This window comes from Amyelois transitella, chromosome 7, assembly GCF_032362555.1.
Source record: "Amyelois transitella isolate CPQ chromosome 7, ilAmyTran1.1, whole genome shotgun sequence".
Classification (NCBI taxonomy): Eukaryota; Metazoa; Arthropoda; class Insecta; order Lepidoptera; family Pyralidae; genus Amyelois; species Amyelois transitella.
In genome coordinates this window covers 3886875-3906189 of record NC_083510.1, presented here as the reverse complement: position 1 = coordinate 3906189, position 19315 = coordinate 3886875, and the positions used below count along the sequence as shown (strand labels likewise).

At 36.5% G+C, this 19315-nt stretch overlaps 7 protein-coding genes across 7 annotated transcripts; all 7 read right to left on the bottom strand.

Annotated features, from left to right (window-relative positions):
* Positions 1–84: 84 nt before the first annotated feature.
* LOC132901942 (protein FAM32A-like) lies at positions 85–1158 on the bottom strand. The gene is made up of 2 exons (XM_060945263.1): positions 773–1158; positions 85–583 (listed from the first exon to the last, which is right to left on the bottom strand). The coding sequence occupies exons 1-2, from the start codon at positions 986–988 to the stop codon at positions 461–463; spliced, it is 339 nt and encodes a 112-aa protein (XP_060801246.1). The 5' UTR covers positions 989–1158; the 3' UTR covers positions 85–460.
* Positions 1159–1711: 553 nt separating this feature from the next.
* On the bottom strand, positions 1712–3046 carry LOC132901935 (protein FAM32A-like). The gene is made up of 2 exons (XM_060945250.1): positions 2398–3046; positions 1712–2208 (listed from the first exon to the last, which is right to left on the bottom strand). Exons 1-2 carry the CDS (start codon positions 2611–2613, stop codon positions 2086–2088), a joined length of 339 nt encoding a protein of 112 aa, XP_060801233.1. The 5' UTR covers positions 2614–3046; the 3' UTR covers positions 1712–2085.
* Positions 3047–3334: 288 nt separating this feature from the next.
* On the bottom strand, positions 3335–4408 carry LOC132901943 (protein FAM32A-like). Its single transcript, XM_060945264.1, has 2 exons — positions 4023–4408; positions 3335–3833 (listed from the first exon to the last, which is right to left on the bottom strand). The coding sequence occupies exons 1-2, from the start codon at positions 4236–4238 to the stop codon at positions 3711–3713; spliced, it is 339 nt and encodes a 112-aa protein (XP_060801247.1). The 5' UTR covers positions 4239–4408; the 3' UTR covers positions 3335–3710.
* A 553-nt stretch (positions 4409–4961) lies between these two features.
* LOC132901936 (protein FAM32A-like) lies at positions 4962–6296 on the bottom strand. Its single transcript, XM_060945251.1, has 2 exons — positions 5648–6296; positions 4962–5458 (listed from the first exon to the last, which is right to left on the bottom strand). The coding sequence occupies exons 1-2, from the start codon at positions 5861–5863 to the stop codon at positions 5336–5338; spliced, it is 339 nt and encodes a 112-aa protein (XP_060801234.1). The 5' UTR covers positions 5864–6296; the 3' UTR covers positions 4962–5335.
* A 288-nt stretch (positions 6297–6584) lies between these two features.
* On the bottom strand, positions 6585–7658 carry LOC132901944 (protein FAM32A-like). Its single transcript, XM_060945265.1, has 2 exons — positions 7273–7658; positions 6585–7083 (listed from the first exon to the last, which is right to left on the bottom strand). The coding sequence occupies exons 1-2, from the start codon at positions 7486–7488 to the stop codon at positions 6961–6963; spliced, it is 339 nt and encodes a 112-aa protein (XP_060801248.1). The 5' UTR covers positions 7489–7658; the 3' UTR covers positions 6585–6960.
* A 553-nt stretch (positions 7659–8211) lies between these two features.
* Positions 8212–9546, bottom strand: LOC106132379 (protein FAM32A). The gene is made up of 2 exons (XM_013331769.2): positions 8898–9546; positions 8212–8708 (listed from the first exon to the last, which is right to left on the bottom strand). The coding sequence occupies exons 1-2, from the start codon at positions 9111–9113 to the stop codon at positions 8586–8588; spliced, it is 339 nt and encodes a 112-aa protein (XP_013187223.1). The 5' UTR covers positions 9114–9546; the 3' UTR covers positions 8212–8585.
* A 288-nt stretch (positions 9547–9834) lies between these two features.
* On the bottom strand, positions 9835–10908 carry LOC132901941 (protein FAM32A-like). The gene is made up of 2 exons (XM_060945262.1): positions 10523–10908; positions 9835–10333 (listed from the first exon to the last, which is right to left on the bottom strand). Exons 1-2 carry the CDS (start codon positions 10736–10738, stop codon positions 10211–10213), a joined length of 339 nt encoding a protein of 112 aa, XP_060801245.1. The 5' UTR covers positions 10739–10908; the 3' UTR covers positions 9835–10210.
* Positions 10909–19315: the final 8407 nt, after the last annotated feature.

Below are 19315 nucleotides of genomic sequence, written 5' to 3'. Positions count from 1 at the left end.
ATATGAGGAAAATAAAATAAGAAATGGCACTACTTACATAATATTTTTCTATTACAAAAATCAAGTACATGTATGTGTTGGTAAACGAGTAAATTTCACAAATCATTGTAGGTACATACATAACATTGACATTGTCAATTTGTATGTTTATTAAACATAAATGACGACAAAGCTAACCTAAGAAGACAAGTATACAAAAAATGACAGAAAGTTTACATACAATTTTAACACATTACTTTTTGGATCCTTTTACAAAAATAGAATGAGATCAAAGGTTTATGTCGCCAATCTGCACCGGCGGTTCGATTCTTGCAATGGAGTGGAGAGATTACGCCATCTAAGCTCAGGCTCACACAATTGAAAAAAATTATCGTACAGTGCAACACTACAATGGCTTATAGAGAACAATTAATGTCTCATGAAGTAAAATCCATTTTTCTACACTGTAAATGTAATGCACTCATTTAGTCCAGGAGACTTTGGGAATGTCAAAGTGCTCAGTCAGACTGTCCAAATGTTGGTTGAATTTTTCCACACGCTGTTTGTGAGTCCTCTCAGCTTTTCGTTGTGTCCTTTGTTTTTGCTGAAACAAAAAATTTATATAAGTAAGTACCAATACAAAACGCACTTTGAATTCAATAACTCGTGTGTAAATATGTTTTACCATTGAACAATTAGGTACAACAGCTATCTTCAATGAGCAACAAAAATAAAAAGAAGAAAATATTGATTTGATGAAAGCAGAAGTGGGGAATTAAAAACATCAACTTACCATCTTCTCCTGCATCTTTTTGAACGAGAGTTCAGCCTTGGTCCGCCTTTGTTCAGGAGTGTGTTCTTTAATGCGCTGCTTTACTTCCATCTCAATTACTTTTTCAGTGGCCTTGTCAGCCTTCCTTTTTTTCTTGTTCTTGATTCCAGAATCATCTTTGATTACCAGCCGGCTCCTGTTCACACACGCGTATTCGTCTTCCTCTCCCATGTTCATGTTTTTAAATAAATATTATCTCAGGAGACAATATTCCGCGTGTACTTTTTTCTCAGTTGCACAAATTACTCTGAGGTTATATTCACAGATTTCTTAGAGATTATACTTGAGTATTGAAATAAGATTGTAGCTTGTAATAAGCAGCCGCCAGTGAAAGCTTTCGAAACTGCCGAGTGACGACGAATGTATGAATGACGTGTCGCAAAATAAAGCAACGACGCATGTACAGTGTTGACAGCTCTCCAACGAGAAGGCGCCAAATCGGTCTCGCACAAGCGCTTGGAGGTCCGTGAAATCCTTGAATATCAGTAATATTTCAATGAAGTTTGTCAATACCAAAACGCCCTAGACTGCCACAAAATGGGCGCTGCGCGCCACACTCTGAACTTTCGGCGCCGACGAAATCGAAAAGGCGCTAGACCTAGCGCTAAGCTGGTAACACTGCACACACGTATCATCAACATGACGTTGACAGATAGGCATGACGTTGACAGCAGTCAGTGAACTGACAGTGATATTCTTATTTCGATTGGACGCAAGAGTCTCAATGGTTCAGTCTCGGTTTCAATAAATGTATTTTATGTTTAAATTAATGATTTCTTGTTTCTTTTGACATTTTGGATGGTAGGAAAAAAGTATATGAGGAAAATAAAATAAGAAATGGCACTACTTACATAATATTTTTCTATTACAAAAATCAAGTACATGTATGTGTTGGTAAACGAGTAAATTTCACAAATCATTGTAGGTACATACATAACATTGACATTGTCAATTTGTATGTTTATTAAACATAAATGACGACAAAGCTAACCTAAGAAGACAAGTATACAAAAAATGACAGAAAGTTTACATACAATTTTAACACATTACTTTTTGGATCCTTTTACAAAAATAGAATGAGATCAAAGGTTAATGTCGCCAATCTGCACCGGCGGTTCGATTCTTGCAATGGAGTGGAGAGATTACGCCATCTAAGCTCAGGCTCACACAATTGAAAAAAATTATCGTACAGTGCAACACTACAATGGCTTATAGAGAACAATTAATGTCTCATGAAGTAAAATCCATTTTTCTACACTGTAAATGTAATGCACTCATTTAGTCCAGGAGACTTTGGGAATGTCAAAGTGCTCAGTCAGACTGTCCAAATGTTGGTTGAATTTTTCCACACGCTGTTTGTGAGTCCTCTCAGCTTTTCGTTGTGTCCTTTGTTTTTGCTGAAACAAAAAATTTATATAAGTAAGTACCAATACAAAACGCACTTTGAATTCAATAACTCGTGTGTAAATATGTTTTACCATTGAACAATTAGGTACAACAGCTATCTTCAATGAGCAACAAAAATAAAAAGAAGAAAATATTGATTTGATGAAAGCAGAAGTGGGGAATTAAAAACATCAACTTACCATCTTCTCCTGCATCTTTTTGAACGAGAGTTCAGCCTTGGTCCGCCTTTGTTCAGGAGTGTGTTCTTTAATGGGCTGCTTTACTTCCATCTCAATTACTTTTTCAGTGGCCTTGTCAGCCTTCCTTTTTTTCTTGTTCTTGATTCCAGAATCATCTTTGATTACCAGCCGGCTCCTGTTCACACACGCGTATTCGTCTTCCTCTCCCATGTTCATGTTTTTAAATAAATATTATCTCAGGAGACAATATTCCGCGTGTACTTTTTTCTCAGTTGCACAAATTACTCTGAGGTTATATTCACAGATTTCTTAGAGATTATACTTGAGTATTGAAATAAGATTGTAGCTTGTAATAAGCAGCCGCCAGTGAAAGCTTTCGAAACTGCCGAGTGACGACGAATGTATGAATGACGTGTCGCAAAATTAAGCAACGACGCATGTACAGTGTTGACAGCTCTCCAACGAGAAGGCGCCAAATCGGTCTCGCACAAGCGCTTGGAGGTCCGTGAAATCCTTGAATATCAGTAATATTTCAATGAAGTTTGTCAATACCAAAACGCCCTAGACTGCCACAAAATGGGCGCTGCGCGCCACACTCTGAACTTTCGGCGCCGACGAAATCGAAAAGGCGCTAGACCTAGCGCTAAGCTGGTAACACTGCACACACGTATCATCAACATGACGTTGACAGATAGGCATGACGTTGACAGCAGTCAGTGAACTGACAGTGATATTCTTATTTCGATTGGACGCAAGAGTCTCAATGGTTCAGTCTCGGTTTCAATAAATGTATTTTATGTTTAAATTAACGATTTCTTGTTTCTTTTGACATTTTGGATGGTAGGAAAAAAGTATATGAGGAAAATAAAATAAGAAATGGCACTACTTACATAATATTTTTCTATTACAAAAATCAAGTACATGTATGTGTTGGTAAACGAGTAAATTTCACAAATCATTGTAGGTACATACATAACATTGACATTGTCAATTTGTATGTTTATTAAACATAAATGACGACAAAGCTAACCTAAGAAGACAAGTATACAAAAAATGACAGAAAGTTTACATACAATTTTAACACATTACTTTTTGGATCCTTTTACAAAAATAGAATGAGATCAAAGGTTTATGTCGCCAATCTGCACCGGCGGTTCGATTCTTGCAATGGAGTGGAGAGATTACGCCATCTAAGCTCAGGCTCACACAATTGAAAAAAATTATCGTACAGTGCAACACTACAATGGCTTATAGAGAACAATTAATGTCTCATGAAGTAAAATCCATTTTTCTACACTGTAAATGTAATGCACTCATTTAGTCCAGGAGACTTTGGGAATGTCAAAGTGCTCAGTCAGACTGTCCAAATGTTGGTTGAATTTTTCCACACGCTGTTTGTGAGTCCTCTCAGCTTTTCGTTGTGTCCTTTGTTTTTGCTGAAACAAAAAATTTATATAAGTAAGTACCAATACAAAACGCACTTTGAATTCAATAACTCGTGTGTAAATATGTTTTACCATTGAACAATTAGGTACAACAGCTATCTTCAATGAGCAACAAAAATAAAAAGAAGAAAATATTGATTTGATGAAAGCAGAAGTGGGGAATTAAAAACATCAACTTACCATCTTCTCCTGCATCTTTTTGAACGAGAGTTCAGCCTTGGTCCGCCTTTGTTCAGGAGTGTGTTCTTTAATGCGCTGCTTTACTTCCATCTCAATTACTTTTTCAGTGGCCTTGTCAGCCTTCCTTTTTTTCTTGTTCTTGATTCCAGAATCATCTTTGATTACCAGCCGGCTCCTGTTCACACACGCGTATTCGTCTTCCTCTCCCATGTTCATGTTTTTAAATAAATATTATCTCAGGAGACAATATTCCGCGTGTACTTTTTTCTCAGTTGCACAAATTACTCTGAGGTTATATTCACAGATTTCTTAGAGATTATACTTGAGTATTGAAATAAGATTGTAGCTTGTAATAAGCAGCCGCCAGTGAAAGCTTTCGAAACTGCCGAGTGACGACGAATGTATGAATGACGTGTCGCAAAATAAAGCAACGACGCATGTACAGTGTTGACAGCTCTCCAACGAGAAGGCGCCAAATCGGTCTCGCACAAGCGCTTGGAGGTCCGTGAAATCCTTGAATATCAGTAATATTTCAATGAAGTTTGTCAATACCAAAACGCCCTAGACTGCCACAAAATGGGCGCTGCGCGCCACACTCTGAACTTTCGGCGCCGACGAAATCGAAAAGGCGCTAGACCTAGCGCTAAGCTGGTAACACTGCACACACGTATCATCAACATGACGTTGACAGATAGGCATGACGTTGACAGCAGTCAGTGAACTGACAGTGATATTCTTATTTCGATTGGACGCAAGAGTCTCAATGGTTCAGTCTCGGTTTCAATAAATGTATTTTATGTTTAAATTAATGATTTCTTGTTTCTTTTGACATTTTGGATGGTAGGAAAAAAGTATATGAGGAAAATAAAATAAGAAATGGCACTACTTACATAATATTTTTCTATTACAAAAATCAAGTACATGTATGTGTTGGTAAACGAGTAAATTTCACAAATCATTGTAGGTACATACATAACATTGACATTGTCAATTTGTATGTTTATTAAACATAAATGACGACAAAGCTAACCTAAGAAGACAAGTATACAAAAAATGACAGAAAGTTTACATACAATTTTAACACATTACTTTTTGGATCCTTTTACAAAAATAGAATGAGATCAAAGGTTAATGTCGCCAATCTGCACCGGCGGTTCGATTCTTGCAATGGAGTGGAGAGATTACGCCATCTAAGCTCAGGCTCACACAATTGAAAAAAATTATCGTACAGTGCAACACTACAATGGCTTATAGAGAACAATTAATGTCTCATGAAGTAAAATCCATTTTTCTACACTGTAAATGTAATGCACTCATTTAGTCCAGGAGACTTTGGGAATGTCAAAGTGCTCAGTCAGACTGTCCAAATGTTGGTTGAATTTTTCCACACGCTGTTTGTGAGTCCTCTCAGCTTTTCGTTGTGTCCTTTGTTTTTGCTGAAACAAAAAATTTATATAAGTAAGTACCAATACAAAACGCACTTTGAATTCAATAACTCGTGTGTAAATATGTTTTACCATTGAACAATTAGGTACAACAGCTATCTTCAATGAGCAACAAAAATAAAAAGAAGAAAATATTGATTTGATGAAAGCAGAAGTGGGGAATTAAAAACATCAACTTACCATCTTCTCCTGCATCTTTTTGAACGAGAGTTCAGCCTTGGTCCGCCTTTGTTCAGGAGTGTGTTCTTTAATGGGCTGCTTTACTTCCATCTCAATTACTTTTTCAGTGGCCTTGTCAGCCTTCCTTTTTTTCTTGTTCTTGATTCCAGAATCATCTTTGATTACCAGCCGGCTCCTGTTCACACACGCGTATTCGTCTTCCTCTCCCATGTTCATGTTTTTAAATAAATATTATCTCAGGAGACAATATTCCGCGTGTACTTTTTTCTCAGTTGCACAAATTACTCTGAGGTTATATTCACAGATTTCTTAGAGATTATACTTGAGTATTGAAATAAGATTGTAGCTTGTAATAAGCAGCCGCCAGTGAAAGCTTTCGAAACTGCCGAGTGACGACGAATGTATGAATGACGTGTCGCAAAATTAAGCAACGACGCATGTACAGTGTTGACAGCTCTCCAACGAGAAGGCGCCAAATCGGTCTCGCACAAGCGCTTGGAGGTCCGTGAAATCCTTGAATATCAGTAATATTTCAATGAAGTTTGTCAATACCAAAACGCCCTAGACTGCCACAAAATGGGCGCTGCGCGCCACACTCTGAACTTTCGGCGCCGACGAAATCGAAAAGGCGCTAGACCTAGCGCTAAGCTGGTAACACTGCACACACGTATCATCAACATGACGTTGACAGATAGGCATGACGTTGACAGCAGTCAGTGAACTGACAGTGATATTCTTATTTCGATTGGACGCAAGAGTCTCAATGGTTCAGTCTCGGTTTCAATAAATGTATTTTATGTTTAAATTAACGATTTCTTGTTTCTTTTGACATTTTGGATGGTAGGAAAAAAGTATATGAGGAAAATAAAATAAGAAATGGCACTACTTACATAATATTTTTCTATTACAAAAATCAAGTACATGTATGTGTTGGTAAACGAGTAAATTTCACAAATCATTGTAGGTACATACATAACATTGACATTGTCAATTTGTATGTTTATTAAACATAAATGACGACAAAGCTAACCTAAGAAGACAAGTATACAAAAAATGACAGAAAGTTTACATACAATTTTAACACATTACTTTTTGGATCCTTTTACAAAAATAGAATGAGATCAAAGGTTTATGTCGCCAATCTGCACCGGCGGTTCGATTCTTGCAATGGAGTGGAGAGATTACGCCATCTAAGCTCAGGCTCACACAATTGAAAAAAATTATCGTACAGTGCAACACTACAATGGCTTATAGAGAACAATTAATGTCTCATGAAGTAAAATCCATTTTTCTACACTGTAAATGTAATGCACTCATTTAGTCCAGGAGACTTTGGGAATGTCAAAGTGCTCAGTCAGACTGTCCAAATGTTGGTTGAATTTTTCCACACGCTGTTTGTGAGTCCTCTCAGCTTTTCGTTGTGTCCTTTGTTTTTGCTGAAACAAAAAATTTATATAAGTAAGTACCAATACAAAACGCACTTTGAATTCAATAACTCGTGTGTAAATATGTTTTACCATTGAACAATTAGGTACAACAGCTATCTTCAATGAGCAACAAAAATAAAAAGAAGAAAATATTGATTTGATGAAAGCAGAAGTGGGGAATTAAAAACATCAACTTACCATCTTCTCCTGCATCTTTTTGAACGAGAGTTCAGCCTTGGTCCGCCTTTGTTCAGGAGTGTGTTCTTTAATGCGCTGCTTTACTTCCATCTCAATTACTTTTTCAGTGGCCTTGTCAGCCTTCCTTTTTTTCTTGTTCTTGATTCCAGAATCATCTTTGATTACCAGCCGGCTCCTGTTCACACACGCGTATTCGTCTTCCTCTCCCATGTTCATGTTTTTAAATAAATATTATCTCAGGAGACAATATTCCGCGTGTACTTTTTTCTCAGTTGCACAAATTACTCTGAGGTTATATTCACAGATTTCTTAGAGATTATACTTGAGTATTGAAATAAGATTGTAGCTTGTAATAAGCAGCCGCCAGTGAAAGCTTTCGAAACTGCCGAGTGACGACGAATGTATGAATGACGTGTCGCAAAATAAAGCAACGACGCATGTACAGTGTTGACAGCTCTCCAACGAGAAGGCGCCAAATCGGTCTCGCACAAGCGCTTGGAGGTCCGTGAAATCCTTGAATATCAGTAATATTTCAATGAAGTTTGTCAATACCAAAACGCCCTAGACTGCCACAAAATGGGCGCTGCGCGCCACACTCTGAACTTTCGGCGCCGACGAAATCGAAAAGGCGCTAGACCTAGCGCTAAGCTGGTAACACTGCACACACGTATCATCAACATGACGTTGACAGATAGGCATGACGTTGACAGCAGTCAGTGAACTGACAGTGATATTCTTATTTCGATTGGACGCAAGAGTCTCAATGGTTCAGTCTCGGTTTCAATAAATGTATTTTATGTTTAAATTAATGATTTCTTGTTTCTTTTGACATTTTGGATGGTAGGAAAAAAGTATATGAGGAAAATAAAATAAGAAATGGCACTACTTACATAATATTTTTCTATTACAAAAATCAAGTACATGTATGTGTTGGTAAACGAGTAAATTTCACAAATCATTGTAGGTACATACATAACATTGACATTGTCAATTTGTATGTTTATTAAACATAAATGACGACAAAGCTAACCTAAGAAGACAAGTATACAAAAAATGACAGAAAGTTTACATACAATTTTAACACATTACTTTTTGGATCCTTTTACAAAAATAGAATGAGATCAAAGGTTAATGTCGCCAATCTGCACCGGCGGTTCGATTCTTGCAATGGAGTGGAGAGATTACGCCATCTAAGCTCAGGCTCACACAATTGAAAAAAATTATCGTACAGTGCAACACTACAATGGCTTATAGAGAACAATTAATGTCTCATGAAGTAAAATCCATTTTTCTACACTGTAAATGTAATGCACTCATTTAGTCCAGGAGACTTTGGGAATGTCAAAGTGCTCAGTCAGACTGTCCAAATGTTGGTTGAATTTTTCCACACGCTGTTTGTGAGTCCTCTCAGCTTTTCGTTGTGTCCTTTGTTTTTGCTGAAACAAAAAATTTATATAAGTAAGTACCAATACAAAACGCACTTTGAATTCAATAACTCGTGTGTAAATATGTTTTACCATTGAACAATTAGGTACAACAGCTATCTTCAATGAGCAACAAAAATAAAAAGAAGAAAATATTGATTTGATGAAAGCAGAAGTGGGGAATTAAAAACATCAACTTACCATCTTCTCCTGCATCTTTTTGAACGAGAGTTCAGCCTTGGTCCGCCTTTGTTCAGGAGTGTGTTCTTTAATGGGCTGCTTTACTTCCATCTCAATTACTTTTTCAGTGGCCTTGTCAGCCTTCCTTTTTTTCTTGTTCTTGATTCCAGAATCATCTTTGATTACCAGCCGGCTCCTGTTCACACACGCGTATTCGTCTTCCTCTCCCATGTTCATGTTTTTAAATAAATATTATCTCAGGAGACAATATTCCGCGTGTACTTTTTTCTCAGTTGCACAAATTACTCTGAGGTTATATTCACAGATTTCTTAGAGATTATACTTGAGTATTGAAATAAGATTGTAGCTTGTAATAAGCAGCCGCCAGTGAAAGCTTTCGAAACTGCCGAGTGACGACGAATGTATGAATGACGTGTCGCAAAATTAAGCAACGACGCATGTACAGTGTTGACAGCTCTCCAACGAGAAGGCGCCAAATCGGTCTCGCACAAGCGCTTGGAGGTCCGTGAAATCCTTGAATATCAGTAATATTTCAATGAAGTTTGTCAATACCAAAACGCCCTAGACTGCCACAAAATGGGCGCTGCGCGCCACACTCTGAACTTTCGGCGCCGACGAAATCGAAAAGGCGCTAGACCTAGCGCTAAGCTGGTAACACTGCACACACGTATCATCAACATGACGTTGACAGATAGGCATGACGTTGACAGCAGTCAGTGAACTGACAGTGATATTCTTATTTCGATTGGACGCAAGAGTCTCAATGGTTCAGTCTCGGTTTCAATAAATGTATTTTATGTTTAAATTAACGATTTCTTGTTTCTTTTGACATTTTGGATGGTAGGAAAAAAGTATATGAGGAAAATAAAATAAGAAATGGCACTACTTACATAATATTTTTCTATTACAAAAATCAAGTACATGTATGTGTTGGTAAACGAGTAAATTTCACAAATCATTGTAGGTACATACATAACATTGACATTGTCAATTTGTATGTTTATTAAACATAAATGACGACAAAGCTAACCTAAGAAGACAAGTATACAAAAAATGACAGAAAGTTTACATACAATTTTAACACATTACTTTTTGGATCCTTTTACAAAAATAGAATGAGATCAAAGGTTTATGTCGCCAATCTGCACCGGCGGTTCGATTCTTGCAATGGAGTGGAGAGATTACGCCATCTAAGCTCAGGCTCACACAATTGAAAAAAATTATCGTACAGTGCAACACTACAATGGCTTATAGAGAACAATTAATGTCTCATGAAGTAAAATCCATTTTTCTACACTGTAAATGTAATGCACTCATTTAGTCCAGGAGACTTTGGGAATGTCAAAGTGCTCAGTCAGACTGTCCAAATGTTGGTTGAATTTTTCCACACGCTGTTTGTGAGTCCTCTCAGCTTTTCGTTGTGTCCTTTGTTTTTGCTGAAACAAAAAATTTATATAAGTAAGTACCAATACAAAACGCACTTTGAATTCAATAACTCGTGTGTAAATATGTTTTACCATTGAACAATTAGGTACAACAGCTATCTTCAATGAGCAACAAAAATAAAAAGAAGAAAATATTGATTTGATGAAAGCAGAAGTGGGGAATTAAAAACATCAACTTACCATCTTCTCCTGCATCTTTTTGAACGAGAGTTCAGCCTTGGTCCGCCTTTGTTCAGGAGTGTGTTCTTTAATGCGCTGCTTTACTTCCATCTCAATTACTTTTTCAGTGGCCTTGTCAGCCTTCCTTTTTTTCTTGTTCTTGATTCCAGAATCATCTTTGATTACCAGCCGGCTCCTGTTCACACACGCGTATTCGTCTTCCTCTCCCATGTTCATGTTTTTAAATAAATATTATCTCAGGAGACAATATTCCGCGTGTACTTTTTTCTCAGTTGCACAAATTACTCTGAGGTTATATTCACAGATTTCTTAGAGATTATACTTGAGTATTGAAATAAGATTGTAGCTTGTAATAAGCAGCCGCCAGTGAAAGCTTTCGAAACTGCCGAGTGACGACGAATGTATGAATGACGTGTCGCAAAATAAAGCAACGACGCATGTACAGTGTTGACAGCTCTCCAACGAGAAGGCGCCAAATCGGTCTCGCACAAGCGCTTGGAGGTCCGTGAAATCCTTGAATATCAGTAATATTTCAATGAAGTTTGTCAATACCAAAACGCCCTAGACTGCCACAAAATGGGCGCTGCGCGCCACACTCTGAACTTTCGGCGCCGACGAAATCGAAAAGGCGCTAGACCTAGCGCTAAGCTGGTAACACTGCAGACGTATCAACATGACGTTGACAGCAGTTAAAAATTTGTAAAATTACCAATACAACAAGTATTTTGAATTCAATTACTCGTGTGTAAATATATGTTTTACCATTGAAGAATTACAACAGCTATCTTCAATGAGCAACAAAAAAAAATGATTTGATGAAAGCAGAAGTGGGGAGTCAAAAACATGAACTTGCCATCTTCTCCTGCATCTTTTTGAATGAGAGTTCAGCCTTGGTTGTTTTTCTTATCGAGTTTGTGGCTTCATGTGCTGTTTTTCATAACACAACAAACTCTAATGAGTTTGGTGTGTAAGCTGTAGCTGTAGCTAATGCTAAGCTTGCACATCACTAGTGACAGATGCAACGCTCGCGCTTTGGTTCCTTTGTATGTGTCGCAGGAAAATGAAGTAACCAGAGATTTCGCGAAATCCCTAGGGATATCACGAAATCACGGCATATGTTGAATATTCTTATTTACGACGCCTTCTTACTAAAATAGTCAGTGAAATGTCGTTTTACTAAATTAAATCTAGTGAAATGTCAGAAAAACTGATACCTCCGAGTAAAAACAGTCCAATGTATCTCTCTCCCTCTCTCTACTCAAACGGACACAAGTGGGAGCGGAAGGAAGCCGCCGTGGAAGCGGCCGCCGCGTCACGAAAATGAGCGAGGGCAGCTCATGCTCCTGGCAACGAAAGGCGATGGCATCGAGTGGTTTTAGTGGGTTCAAGCCCCACATAACCCTTCCCGTACCCAGCCGGGTAGACGAAGGTCTTTCCACACGTAAAAGAAAAGGTTAGGTTAGGTTAATAATTATGTAAGTACTTTTAAAAGGACTTAGCACGAACCTTTTTCATTCTTTATTTCACTAGATTTAGATGAGTGAAATGATATATCACTTGATTGAAATAGTATTTTGTCATATCACTAATAATTTTTAAGTAAGAAGATGTATAAAATTGGAATATTCACCATCTACCGTGATTTTGTGGTATACCTAGGGATTTCGTGAAATCTCTGATATCCTCATTTCTCTGCGACATTTAACACAAAGTAGTCAAACGGTGAACCAATGATCCTTTTTGTCTTATACATTACATAAGTATATATTGATATCTGTGACCACGCGATTTCCTGTACTCCTTGAGTTGATGAACGAACTTTCAAACCTAAGGTACCTTGAGGAGTCCTCGAACTAGATTGAGTGCGAATGCGACGTTTCCATTGTTTGTTTTGGTTGTGCTATTTGTTTACAATATATATCTTGTTTTGAAACTTGTGGATTATCTTTATGATAATTCATACGAATATCCAGCAAGACGTTTTCTATATAAAATGCAGGAAGTCCATGGGGTCATTCCGACGGGAATCAATTTAGAAACAGTTCGATTCAGAAAGAGTAACATAATACATATTTGTGTTAGTTTCGATGGAGTTAAATTCATAAGTAAGGTGTCAGTAACCACGCCTTTTTTATAGCGAGGTTACCTGGGCCACTTGTAGCTAATGAGTTTAATGTTTGTATTTGGATGAGCTTTCTCAGACAAGTCTGTTCAGTATCGGAAAGTGATTTCCAGCCGGCTTATATTTTTAGTAAAATTTATACGTTGCCAGTGAATTAAAAGATGGCGTACAATAATTACACAATATACCATTCACATACAAACAAACAATCACGTCTCCTTGCGGATTAGACAAAACCAAAAGCTGAACGTGGCCAGCGTATTGGTCTTCTCGAGACTGTTGGTTCTGTCTACCCTAGGGTTGCCATAACCATACTTTATTATAACGTATCCTACTTTGTTTTTGGTAATAATACTTTATACTTTTGCATACAAATAAAGTATGCGAAAATACATTATTTCCAACTTTTACTGTGGTGCGTAAAACAAAACACTCATTATGGGTAAGTATTTATAAGTACAACTATTTAACTGTACATATAAGTTAAGCCAGATGATGGAAACTATTTATAATTACTAAAAAAAATTCATCTGATAACCAAATGTAAAAAGAAATATTTCTTATTTACTGTCCGTTCCCGCCACTTCAGCTTTCATTGAGAGAGTTTTTCTGCGAAACATTTAAAGGTTGCAAGAAATTGTTAGTATGTGCTAAAAGCACACAAAAATACGTTTTTAAGGCAGTAAAACCAAAAAATTTGAAAAATACTTTTTTATCTTCCAAATACTTTATTTCTTTCCCATTCAAACAATTTTATACGTTTTTTTTGTAAAAAAAAGTTGGCAACCCTAGTCGACCCCGCAAGGGATATAGACGTGATTATATGCAGTAAGAGGTGGAATGAAAGAATGTAATATTTTGATAGGAGAATTGTGAGAAGAAAAAGTGGAGCAAGTGAAACAGTTGGTATAAGTACTTATCTAAGATCAAAATTGAAAGGAGAGTGAATGCGGTGAAAATGGTGTATGGAGCGTGCATGCTGTGGTTGCATGTCTTCTAGAGCAGTAAGATAATCTCAAAAAGGGCACACCTGCATAGAATGCGTATTTGTCCAACACTAATTAATGGAAGTAAGAGTAAGGTGTGACAGAAAAAGCATGAAAGCAGAATAAACGCAGTGAAATAAGAGGTTAACTGATATAATCGGTTTACAATTAAGTGACAGGATTATAGCGTGATAAAGAAAAACATATGAAAGAACATAAGTAGGTATTAATAAGTATACCTAAGTTATGACAGGAATAGGAAAACTAATGCTTAGATGAGGTCATGTGGAGGATGAATGAAAGCGGTTTGACTAAGCAAAAATAAATGGTATCTTGGTAAAATCGGGGGCGTATTTGCGAAACACTAGGTCTGGTTGATAGTACCGAAACCGACGAGCATTTATGAAGAGAGTAATGAATGTGAATAAAGCGAAATAAGAAGGTACGTGACAAGTGGTTTCTGTCTACACATCCGGAAAAGAGGCATGGGAGTTAATTTAAACTATTTTCTACCCCTAATTATTATCCATCTGACAATATTTTGTCGATGATTCCGGCTTGTATGTGACATACACAATATCACATAGATACCTACACTTTCTCGACACTTATTTAGCTTGATAACTAAAATGTTAAAAAATCTTAGAAGGTTAATATAAAACTTTCATAAGTCCTCTCATAGAATACATTAGTTTACAAATGCGAGGGTGGCAGGTTGACTTGTAGTAGCAAATATCATAAATAAATAAGGCGATTGTTCGCGACAAAAGAGCCAGTATGAATGGCGTTTCTTGGCGTTATCGGGAGCGCGCACGCGCCTTCCCGCCAACGCGTACGTCACCAAGATTAGTTTGATTTTACGCCACGTGGCGCCACGTGCGCCACGGCTACCCTCCAAATGAGATTAACGGATTTGCACACTACAGATTGCACACGAATGAGCAGGAAGTGTAAAGTGAAACGTTGGTAATGAGATCGCTTTGTGGGTTGACGGCGGCGTAATGAGATATGATGTGCGTATTGTTTTCCCGTGTATTGTTTTGCGGAAAAATAACTTATAAAATTGTCATTGGTATATGGCAGTTATGGATATCTCCGTACATCCATCTCAGCTTCCAAAGATTCGACTGGCAAAGAATGCCTTGTGGCATTAATAAGTCCACATGTTGTACATTTTACGTGCAAAAAATAAATACCTACATTACCTTTAAATATATAAATACCTACAGGTAGGTACTTAATTAAATAAAATCATGTATAGTATGTCTTTGCATACTGTGAATTGGATCGTCTTTTTATAATGTAGATATATGTTACAACTCAGCTTACAACCTACCTAAGTAACTTAGAAATCTTCTTACCATAGATCCTACGAAGTTTTCCTCGAAAAACCACAAACGCAGTTAATATTTTAGTAGAAGACATAATATATTACAGATCTGGATTAGAGTTCAATAACTTGTTCACTACCTATATTATGACACATAAAACAAAAGGCAAACATGTAACCTTGAGATTCTTCGGCGATGGTCTTGCAACCTGTCACTATGTCAGCTTAACATGTTCTTTTAGTCTTTTCAAGACTAATGGCTCTGTCTACTTCGTCAGGGATATAGACGTGATTATTTTTATGCACATTGAAAAAGGCAAGAAATGTCCAATATATGTATTTTCTTTGTAAACCCAGTTCAGTGCTTTACAGCTACAAAAATCGGACATATCTTAAAGGTCCCACAATAAAGGGCAGTAAGCCGAACATTATGATCGTACGAGCGGACACGTGCTGGTCTGATAACTTGGCTTATCTTGCCGAGCCATCAGCCATCGATCGTAGACTTCACACCCCAAGGTTACGTTAGTGAAACTGCTGTACTTAATAACTGCGCATGTAGAAATAATATTAAAAAGCAGTTTTCTGAAAAATAAAAAAAAATCTTTAAAAAAAAGGAATAAATGTTATCAATACTTATAAATTACCTGTAAAATAAGTAAGTAATCCTGACTTTCCATAGAATAAGAATAAAGATAAAGACGTGGTATATGTATGTCATGTACTTACTTTGAGTGTGCTGTTTGATCCCAACCTACAAAATAATAATTGTTAATGCTAAGTGTGTACGTGTTCAGCCGTAGAACGTGGCTTTTCAGTATTTTCAAGACTGTTGTCTTTGTCTACACTGTAAGGGATATAGAAGTAATTATATGTATGCTTATTAAAATGTCCTGCCAACCAGTAGGACAATTAATAAACCAATTATTTAAATATCACACCGGTACAGTCTTCTATCAAGAAATAGATATAAGTATATCGAGAGAATTCAAAATTTTTCCGTGGATTTTTAAAATTATGTAAGTATCAAATACGAATATTTTTTTTTATAAATATATTTTTTATAAGTATAGTAGGTGGTACATACCTACCAACTAATAATTACTTGACTCTAGATCTCCGCATTAGTATGTCGTCATAACTGGCATTATAATAAACGATTGCAGAACAAAAGCTGGCTAATAGCCATTAATACAGCATTAGCTAAGGGCACCGGCACACGGCGACTACGCCTTGTTTGCCAAACTGCCCTAATCCGCTATTTGTACGGGGCGTTATCCATGCGTTGAGGAAAACTTGGGATTTTGTAGTAAAATAAAATGATTTGAAAGTTAATTTTTGCTATCCTGTTATTAGTAGTTGCTTACGTCTCTAATCATTTTTTTATAATAATATAATTATCCTTTGATGTGAACTTAAATAAAAATGTAGCTACGTAGTTATTATTGTAATATTTTTTTTATGATTTACACTTCACCTAATCCGGGATCATGATCATAGCCGAATAATTATACACTGATTTTAATAAGTACCTAAATATATTTTTTTATTTAATGTTAAATACTTTTTTAAATTTCATATTTAAATTAATAAGAGTAGGTTTCTATTGTTAAAATAAAATAATCCACACACCTAAAAATCATAGTCACCCTAAATTGTTTTGAGCCCGCTTTGACTTTGAGAGGAAATCCTTTTCCCACGAGCTTTATTCAAACATATGTAAAGCATATGATGGATGACTCCGCTCCGCCCGTCCTAGGGCGAGCATTTAAATCACCATCAACCCTAATACGATTTTTTCGCTGGTCACCAACTCTAAAATTTATAATGTAATTTATACTTATCCCGAACGGCACACGTTGAGTGACTGCGCTTTTTATTTATTTTTTATTGCTCTGTGCCCAGGGGTATAGGATTTCTATTGCGGCTCGCGATCTCAGTTCATTAGCCCGCGGGAATATGTTATTGTTAAATTGACCTCTTTTGTGTCGCCAAATTGATTGTGATTTGATTGTATAAATGAATATTTTATTCGTTTTAATAGTTTCCTCTAGACTGCACATGAAATGTTATTTTATGATTTGCAGGTAAAGTTGTTTAATTCATGTAATGTACGAAACTCTTTTTTGAGTGCCCTTAAGTAAAAATATGTTTATGGATCAACAATAAAAATTAACACATCTAATAATGGTTGAGGTTAGAGCAAGGTGTTGAAAGCAAAAAAAGTACGATATTATGAGGAGCTCACACCAATTGTAAATCCTTAAGTTCTCAAATTGTTAATATTGTTCAACGATTTCAACAAATATGTCTCTAAAACAATAGAAATATGTACAAAAACCTTCGTACTCCGTCCGCGGCGTATTTCCGAAGTTTTCCCATTAGGCGGCGCGCAGACATTAGCATCCCCTCCAGTTCATTAAAATTTGTCAGCCTCTCGTATACGCACAACTTCGGAATGGATGTACAAACTTTTCTAAGTGAAACTCGGGTGACGTGAAAACTTCACGATTTTGACTCGCCGTTTTTTCGACGCCATCAATTTCGCAGCCCGTCAAGAAGATTATTCGCACTCGTAATGCGGAAAAAAGTGTAATTTAAGTTTTCCAGAAGAGTCGTTGCGTGGGAGTTATGATGATCTTAGTTTGAAACTTTGATTGATTTATACAATCCGCTCTGTCTTCTCAAGTGATTAAGGGATCAAAGAATTAAGTACTGTAGAAAGATTTTTAGTTACTTCTATATTACATTTTTAATTGTGTTTTTTTTGCGTTTTATACTTAGTTTTATACAATGTTCACTAATCTGCCTTCACAATTTTCACATATAGCCCATATTTATGGGCATGATAGCAAATATTACTTATCGTAAATAACATTTTTTCAACTTTTCCATTCCTGTCATTATACATACTTTTTTCACACAAGTAACTCGTAGTAACTCTAGACACATTAACTACATAAAATCACGCCCTATCTTATCCCAGATAGGTAAGAGAGAATGCATCTTTCCATACTTTCCACGATCCCCGCATATACCTACCTACTTCTTTCGGTACATCCACATCTTTTTTTTTTGTAATGAAAAACATACAAAATAATATTCTCATTTTGATCGACAACAATGCGAACGACTCCATCAGTTCGCAGCTAAATGACAGCGAGCAGTTTGCGAACGCCGAATGTCATTGTTGTCCCCTTCACGAGGGGGTTAAATGAGCTTGTATAGAGGGGCTATTGCGGGGTCGGTCCACTATGATCCGACGACGAGTTCCTTAGGATTATTTTATGTCACATTTGAAACCCATACGGTAAAATTGACCAGAATGTGTTAAATTAACGAAGCTATCAATTTTTTTAATTTTATTTCACTGGGTTAATATTTATCTAAAGTGAATAAGACCATTTAAAAATTGTAATTTTTTGTGCCTGTATGTATAATTTACCCGATACCTTATTTACCCGACATAAAATTACATACACTTTGTCCACTAATCGGGCCGTGACATATTTTAAGAAATATTCTTTTGAGCTACAGAAACTACATTGAATATACATTATCAAGAGGTAGACAGAGTCAATAGTTTTGAAAAGACGAAAAGAACCCGTTTAGCTGGAAGGCTTAACGAGTAGCTAAGAATTCAGAAACTGACAAGTTTAGCCCTTTCCTTGATTGACTTTTGCACTAACTTTTACATGGGAAGCAGCTGGCAGGCTATATGCTTTTACTTCGCCATCGGACCAGTATGGGAGCTCACAGCCCATGATCACAAGTGGACTGACCCTCATCAGTGACAGTATAGTTCTTTAAATAACAGATGTAATTGTCCTAGGCGACCGACTCCAAGCGAGTGGAAAAAAACTCGCTCAATTAATGTGGTGGCCATTAATGCACTGTTTATGGCCTCGATTCGTGTTTTAATTGAATAGTATCGATAATCGATGATGTAAATTAATAAGATATGTCGCTGTTCCATTTTGTAGCTGCTGTTTTAAGTGATCGTGATAGGTATTCTAATTAGTATGTTGGATAGCCAATTATGACTTAATTTTTGATCGGCATTTCTTGTAGGTAATTTACAACTTTTTTTTATAGATGTGTTGTAAAAAATCGATAATTTTTAGACGATTGAATAGTTTCAAAATTAAATAAATTAACACACACTGTGAAACTTTTGAAATAGAAAGTCTTTGCTTACACAGATTTTTCATAAGTAGGTAAATATTTTAATTGATTTTGGTCATAACATTTGCAAGTAAGTTATTTCGTAATTACAAACTGACATACAAATATCGGGTCAGGTGAAACTAAACAAAAGATTGTTAAAAAAATAACTTTTTAATTTATACAGAACC